Source organism: Phalacrocorax carbo, chromosome 1 (genome assembly GCF_963921805.1).
Source record: "Phalacrocorax carbo chromosome 1, bPhaCar2.1, whole genome shotgun sequence".
Taxonomy (NCBI): Eukaryota; Metazoa; Chordata; class Aves; order Suliformes; family Phalacrocoracidae; genus Phalacrocorax; species Phalacrocorax carbo.
The window spans coordinates 114,840,874-114,849,001 of NC_087513.1; the positions used below are offsets into that span (position 1 = coordinate 114,840,874).

At 40.4% G+C, this 8,128-nt stretch overlaps 1 protein-coding gene across 1 annotated transcript; it reads right to left on the reverse strand.

The window, feature by feature from the left end:
- Positions 1 to 2,029: 2,029 nt before the first annotated feature.
- Positions 2,030 to 2,698, reverse strand: LOC104041085 (claudin-8-like). The gene has a single exon (XM_009500302.2). It carries the CDS (start codon positions 2,696 to 2,698, stop codon positions 2,030 to 2,032), a length of 669 nt encoding a protein of 222 aa, XP_009498597.2.
- Between the last annotated feature and the right edge of the window lie 5,430 nt (positions 2,699 to 8,128).

Consider the following 8,128-nt stretch of genomic DNA (forward strand, 5'->3'; position numbering starts at 1 on the left):
GAAAGCGTTCAGGATCTTTCCATTAATGTGATAGAAAAATACACTTAATTACTTCTTAAGCACTTATATCTGCATAAAGTTGCATTACACTGAAAACGTCATCGTTTAAGTCCATTACCTACATATAAATATGTATCAATTTTGCATTGCAAATGTGTTCATCCTAAGCTTTGTAAATCATAAATGTCATATCTAAATGAGTCCAAAAAGTGCAATTCTGGCTTACTTACCAGATAGTTCCTTATTAAACAAAATATGTATTATAGGACATAAATACAATAAAATAATAGGTGGAGGTCCTCAGGGTACTATAAATTATTACCAAAGTCAACAGAATGACTCCACTGAAATGAGCTGTCTGACCCAATGACAGCTGCTGTGACAGACAACAGCAGCTATAAGACAACATAAAAAATATGTTTTAGGACCAGAAAACCTACTTACAAATGTTCTCTTAAAGGTTCATTCGGAATTATTAAGTGCTGATTTGGCTGCTCAAGTGATAAGCAGGACACATTAAACCTGTTTTCTGGTGACTTGAAAATTCCCACTAAAAGATATGAGCTAGTTGTCTTAAATGTAAATGAATACTAGTTAATATGTGTAATGAATATCTGTGTTCAACAGCATGGCTCATTTATGTTCATCTGAAGTCAAGTTAATAAAAGGCTTGTTTAATCAAATGCAGCTTTCCATGTTCTGCTTCAAATTGAACAGCAAATGAATATACTGTTGTTGCTCTGTTGCTCTGCTCAACTTGAAAAGTCATTACACCCTTTTCTTCAGATACCAGCCACAGACACAGAAAATGATCAAACTGAGTACCCATGTCATGAAATTATCAATGAAATGGTACTATCCACTACTACTGTGTAAAGAACCAGAAAAAATGTTTTGAACCGGACCTTCTGCGGTGATTTATCAACGATGTGGCACAGACACTGTCAAGTGCAGGTTCCAAGTGTTCAGTTGTAAAAAAAAAAATAAAAAATGCACAGCTGCAGATACTGTTGAGTTCTGCACAATGGACAGACAGACATCAGGCTGCTCAGTCTATGTTTGCAAGTATGTCTTGAGAACACAAAACAGTCAGAACAACATCAGGGCTTGGCTTTTGTGGGTGTGATGGAAGACGTAGGCAGGAACTCATGATCCTCCAACGGGCAAGCGGGGATTACACATTTACATTGCCTGGCTTGTTTAATTATATGTTATATTAGCACAGTGCTTTAAAGTGCATAAAGACAGATGTCCTGTCCTGAATTTATAGAAGAGGAGATGCTACCTATAGAACAGGCAAAGTCATAAAAGACAAGAGGTAGCAAGCAACGGAAAGCTAATATATTCATGGCAAAGCCTGGTGAAGTGATTAAAAATTTTATTATTCCATGAGCTGGATTCTGTGCCCTGCAGAAGACATAAGAAGTATACGTCAACTCCACAAACATCAATGGAATCCATAGTCATCATAGAGGCCTCTGGTGGGAGAGCATGCACATCGGTGTGCCAGCATTGGAAATTAGATTGCTGGTGGCTTCTCTGCTCATTCAGCAGCTGCTTCAGCCATGCTGCCAACTCCATGTTTCTCACCACAGTCCTAGAGCAGTCCTTATGAAGAGTTTACCTTACAGTAAAATGCACTGCTCCCTTTGCACATCATGGTTTTAGGGGAGGGCAGTGGTGTTATTGCACAGCAGCTGCCTTCCTTCCAGCTCAGCCATATGCTGTTTGTCTTCTCTGAGAGACCTCTGGCTGCTGCTGTTCCCATGCTATTCTTCGTTCCCATAAAATGGTGAGATTCTTCTGGCTGTGCTCTAACATAATGCCCATGTAATATAATTTCCTATAAGCATGTTAGAGGGCAGGTATGTATATGTATATATCAATATATAAATATATCAGATATGATATGTCAATAGTATATAGCAAATGAACAAAATAGTTCCTCCATTACAGACTCAGAGTTTAATTAGACACTGAATCTATCAGTACATATCTGGGTGCTAAGCAGAAAGATCACCTGTAGCAACTACACATAGGCATGCACACTTGGGGACGGCCCTCTTCCAAGGTCAGGTTTGTGCAACCTGTGACAGGAAAGTGATGGATACCTGGATTTTGAGGGTGTATCAGCCCAGCACCAGAAGCTGCAGTACATTGCTCCCGCAGTGATGAGAAGTGCAGTGCTCACCCAGCCCACATAGAGAGCAGCTCCTAGTTCTCGTTTCAGTGGCACAGGGACTTTCGGATCATAGAAGTCACGAATGATGCTACCTCCAGTCCAGGACACGGGGATCACAACAAGGATGCCCGTCAGGAGAAAAGCAACTCCAGCTGCCAGTATGAAGATACTGACACCCTGGGGATCCTCCTTGGACCTCTGAGTGTACTTCACACCAACAATGGCCATCAAAAAGGAAATGATTGACAGGATCACTGCAATGCACATGAGGGCCCTGAATGCCTCCAAGGGTGGGGGGAGAGCCAAGAGAGAGTCGTAGAATTTGCACTGCAGCCTGATGCCCAAGTGGCTGACGCAGTCCATCCAAAGTCCTTCCCAGATGGTCTCAAACACCACGATGTTGCTCTCAATGTGGGCAGAAACTCTCCACTGTGGCATAACAGCAGCTGCCAAAGTCCCGACCATGCCGAAACCACCGAATATTAGACCAGTGATTTGTAACACACAGCAAGACATGTTTCTTCTGAAAAAGACACCTCAAGCGAGGTGGCCTAGAAAGTCTTCCAAAATCACTTTTTCATAGAAGAAATATATAGAATGAGAGGGAATATTTTCTCCAGTAGTTTCTTCATGCGGCAAGTTGTTGGGTTTTTTTAAAAGCTCTTTCCTCCACTCTGAGATTCAGACAGGTGGAAATCCATCTCTGACTGGCTAGAAGGACTTGCTATTTATTTGCTTTGAAATCCCCTCTGACTACAGTGCCTACCCATCAAGCCTAACAAGTTTCCAGCCAATGCGAAACTAGGAGGGGTGTGTCATAGTTGATTTTACTGCTTCTCATAGTGTGTTTGTAGTGATGCTATAATTAAGTAAGTGTCAGGGATTAAATTAAAGGTACCTAATTGCAGGGCTAATGATTTCTTAACTGCAAGACTGCAGCTATGTTGAAATTTCGTACAGAAAGTCTGAACTTCCATCTGTTAAAATATTATGTAAAATAGATAATTATCATTGTTCTTATGACAAAAGCTAAACTTGGACCTGGAGTAGGACTTACTTTCTAGATGCTACAGCCCTGAGAAAACATCTGGTTTGGTTTTGGGGGTTTTTTGTGTTGTTTTTTTTTTGTTGTTAAATCAAGCTAGGAGGTACTCGGTGTAGCTCTTTAATGTAGATTCCTCATTTTGATCAAATACAAAACTATAATCATTATATTAGACAGGTACAGGAAAGTCAAGTATTCCAATCAACATCAAAGCTTTACTCTACCAGCTGCATAATTCTCAGGGATGACAAAAAAATAGCTGGCAGAGTTTCACAGCTTCTGCTTTTGAATCCACAGGTAAGGTCGCTGTTAGGAACTAATCCTCTATGAGACCCTCTCCCCATTAAAAGGATAGTGTCATTATGTTCCAGACTAATAATCCTCTCTAGGTAACATTAGGAGGGGTTGGGGGCAATTGTCTAATATGAAACAATAAGCTTTCTTTCAGTGTACAATGCACCTTGAAAGAAGCTGAAGATCCCTCCCACAAGCATGTATCGCAGCCTGCAGATAGCTACAAGCCCGGACAAAAGTGCACGCCGAAGACATGCCTTGGGCAAGTTAGGAATAACTGCTGCATTATGGTTTTTTAACTTTCTTCTCCCTACCTTGAGATAGGAGTATATGCTGACACTCATGGCTGTTGTTGAAATTGATGTGTTTCTGGTTACACCAGCTTTTTGAACTAATGGGGCTAGTGGAAAAAGTAAAAAAAAAAAAATTGTTGGCCCACTAAAGACAATGAAGGCCCTTAGAAGTGCTGTCGAAGAACTTCTTTGATTGCTCATGGGTTGTAGTGTTGTGGGTTCTATGTGTTTTGGAAAAATCAGACATTGCCATTGATGGTATTAATTTAGTTACAGCCTTAGTTGCGTTACAGCCTTAGGTGCCTACACAACACATTCAAAGAAAAAGCTAAAACCCATGAAAAGTTAATTTCCCATCTAGACCACTCAGCCCACAAAATCCCCTCCTCCCTACAGTTACTAACTGTAAGGAAGGAATGCCAGATAATGCAAGTTATACAGCATAATGTTACATGTCCATGTGGAAAATACTCCCAAGGGAGCTGGGAAGTTCATTTTTGCCTTCAAGTCTGCCAGCAGGAATCTGGAGAGAAAAAATTTCTTCAGCTAATACGTGAAATGTAAACTTTGGAAACTAAATACATTATTGGAATTGTTCTTATAGAGAGATTAATATTGCATTACTCTTCTACAGACATAAAAAAAGAAACCCGTAATGCAGAAAAGTGAAGGCACTTTGCTCGATACCACAAAGAAGGAGGTGGTAGGGATGAAATCAGAAGTCATAGATGGTTACCTGTCTAAAAGAAACTTCTTTCTCTGGCAGAACACTGCTCCCTTAGAAGAAAATGACACATAAAACTTGTGCTACCTGAGTACAGTCTTAATTCATCTTGTAGGACTTTTTTGCCTCTGAATTCTCAAAACTTTTTTATTTTTTATTTTACCTTCGAAAAAGAAATCAACTTATTATGGAAAAGGCCTCTCAAAACTAGCATTTAAATGTAATTTTTTCAACAGAAAAACTCTTCCTGCAACATTTTCAGGCAGCCAGCTCTTGAAGGTATACACAGCTGGAGAACAGACCATGCCTAATGCCCTGGATCTGTTTATCTGGCTGCCTTATCTAGCACGATTGCTCTGAAATAATTTTTCCTTACATGACTCTGCGAGGGTCAGCCACTGAGGTCATGCATAAAATTACACTCTGTGACAGTTGGGGCATGGTTTGTACAGAAGAAGAACTGCTCACAGAAATACGATTAAAGTGCATCATATGCGGGTTGTGTAGCAATACATCCAGAGAATGCTAAATGCTTGAGTGGTTTTTTGATCTTTCATGGGAAGTAGTACCTTTGATGAGTGATATCCAGTGTAAGTGTGGGCATAAGAGAGGAACACCCAGGCTACACGGCTGCACTGTCCAGTGGCAGGATGGTTCTTGTTACTGAAACTTGAGGGGAAAGAAGCAGGAAAGGAAAACCAGTAAATGGCAGTTTTGAAACCTGAAATGAAAATGAGCTACCGGAGACAGGTTGAAAAAAAATGAGGAAATACTCCCAGTATCTTGGAAAGTCATGAGGACTGGAAAATCTCATCAACCTCTTAAATACCAGTAAGTCCCTGGCTTTGCTAATCGCTGAAAAAAATAATCTTTCACAGAAAAGTCCTATTTTTGAATCAGCTTGGAGGGAGCTCTTATGCCATTGTGTACCCTAGAGAACTGTACCTCCATTTAAAGGCTCATCTCACCTCTCAGAAAAAAATACTTAGTTGACTGAGTTACTTCAAAATCACTCTGAACAGCAGACAGCTCTTAAAGTAGAAATTAAATGTTTACACAGTGGGCATGGCAGATGAAATGGCTTTAGTGTCAGGTGAGAAGAAATAAAAAGAAACTAGATTTCAGAAGTCTCATTCTGTGTATCATCCATCTCTTATGCTATTTGGATGCTTACATGCCTCAGGATGGAGAATACCAGTTCTTATGCAAACATGTCCACCCAAAAATTTGCCTTCAAAGAGGAAAATAGGCAACTGAGGAAGCACGTAGTCTTTACAGCTAATCTTTCACTGGATCTCTGTTCAGATTTACATTTTCTCTTCCCTTCAAATCAAGATGTTCATTTGAATCTTTTCCTGGGGCCAATACCTTCTGTTCCCTCCCTACCTTTTAAAATGCTGATGCCCCTTGAAAAGGAGGAAGTAGAGCAACTCCAGTTCACATGATTAACAGAACCTGTCAATGATCCCCAGTGCTTAATTAATTACAGGCATCAGTAATGTAAACACTTAATTGCCTCCCAGAAAGCAGGTTTCATTCCTCTTTGTATATCTTCTATGTACATTGAATTTTAGAGTCTTTATGCATACACATGCGCCTATATATAGACAAACAGACTTTAATCTTGTACAAATGTACAACTATAATATACATAGTTCATTATGAGCTCTCATCAAGAATAGATAGGTTGGTTATGCTACAGGGTAATGAGCTAAATTTAAGGTTCAGTAAGGTTTTTGGAACAGGCAAATATGCAGATTTATCAAAAGCACACTTCAGATTAGTGATTCCTAAGAGTTACAGTTAAGTCTCTTAACCTCCCAGAGGCTGCAGTTATCCAGTAAGGCTGCAAAGCTGCCCAACCACCTGCAGAGTCCAGCAGGCTGTGGCTCTACAGTCACTCTGCATCCTGTCCCCATGGGCAGAGGTGCTGGGTGAAGCCACGCAGGCTTAGATAATCATCTACATGTAAAATCAGCTTTAAGTGTACAACAAATAGGGTCAGGATTGTCTGCAAATCATTTGTTTTGGAAACACATGTGAATGGCATTAGTTCCTCCCTGCTTCTGGCTTCCACTAGTCCATTTATTACATGCTGGGTTAACCACTTTGTTTTCAACTATTTATAAGGGCTGGTCAATGAAATCACAGTCGAGTTAATAGTTCCATTACTTGCTATGGTATTTCGATTGACTACAGTGTTTTAAGCCTATTGGTGAAGCAAAAGGTTACTTTGATTCTGTTTTAATTCAGGAGAAAATGGACTGAAACTAACAGAAGCCTTTTTATTTGTGCTAACTTTAATATTGCTGCCTGCACGTATGTTAAAAGACGAAGGCACATCTCCTTCTCCCTCTTTTCAAGCGTGGCACATTTTGGAGCGAGAGGAACATCTGCTCAGTGTAGCTTAGAGAGGGAATTCCCTCAGACACATAACAGGCACTGTACTTGGGCACTGACCTCTAACTCTAGCTTTGACGCAACCCATGACTGACAGACGAATTGAAAAGAACTAATATTTATTTTCCATCATCTTCTTCAGCATGCCTGAAATTCACAGCCTGACAAAACTGCCAAACTCTTAATGATGTTCCATGTCTGAGGAAGCCTGCCTCCTGGACACTGTGAATGAACTCGAGTTCAGTGTAATAAAATCCTACAGTAATAAAATATTAAATACTCCTTTGAGTAATCCATCTAAACTGCTTCAGGCTTTTACAAGGTATTTATCACCTCGATACTTGCATACAGGGAGCAGCCATCCTGATAGAAATAGAACCTGCCAAAAAATATGCTATCTTACTTTGCTGTTTAATGACAGGACCACAAAGCATACTTCAGGTGCATTTGATTGTGCAATTGGCATTAAGCTGTTGGAAATATAACAGTGGCAAATTCCCAAGGCAGTATCGATTGTTTTCATGAGGGTTAGCAGCAGGGTATACAGTTAGGTTGCTACTGGATAAAGCATGGGGGAGTCCTTTATTTACATGATTTAATGTGGTGGAATAAAAGAGAAGGAGAAGGTATATTGTGACAGTGATGGCCTAAAAATAGATGAAAGGCAACATTTGTAGAAAGAGGTAATAGAATTTATTAGACTACCTGATAGTTTTAGAAACAAGCTCTTAGCCTCAGATTTCCAAGAAAGATCACTTTTGGAGCACAGTGTAATAATACACCCTTGAACTAGTTTTTCAGTAACCCAGCAGTGCGGGTAACTAAATAAGTAAGTCTCAAACTTTGAAGAACAGGCTTTTTTCTCCCATCTTTCTCAGTCATAATTTGGGCTCCTCCCTGTCCAGTCCTGTCCCCCCACTTCTTGTCCTCTCCCAAACCTCCTGAATGTAAATAACTACATTGTTAATTTCCAAAATAAACCCCAGCAGCATAAGCTTCACCACCACTAGCCTCAACCTTGTGTACCCACTGACACCCCCAAAACTGTCATCTCAGCATACAGCAGGGTCACCCTCTGCCCCCTTTCTTTCTCTACCCAAATCCAGAGTCCTTTATCAAACCTCTGTGCTTCTGGCCAGGGTGTCCCATTACTCCTCTGTCCTAAGGACTGGGATTCACTTCTTGCCAGG

Coding starts and splice junctions, on each gene's coding strand:
- LOC104041085 (XM_009500302.2), bottom strand. CDS start 2,698: ATGTCTTGCTGTGTGTTACAAATCACTGGTCTAATATTCGGTGGTTTC.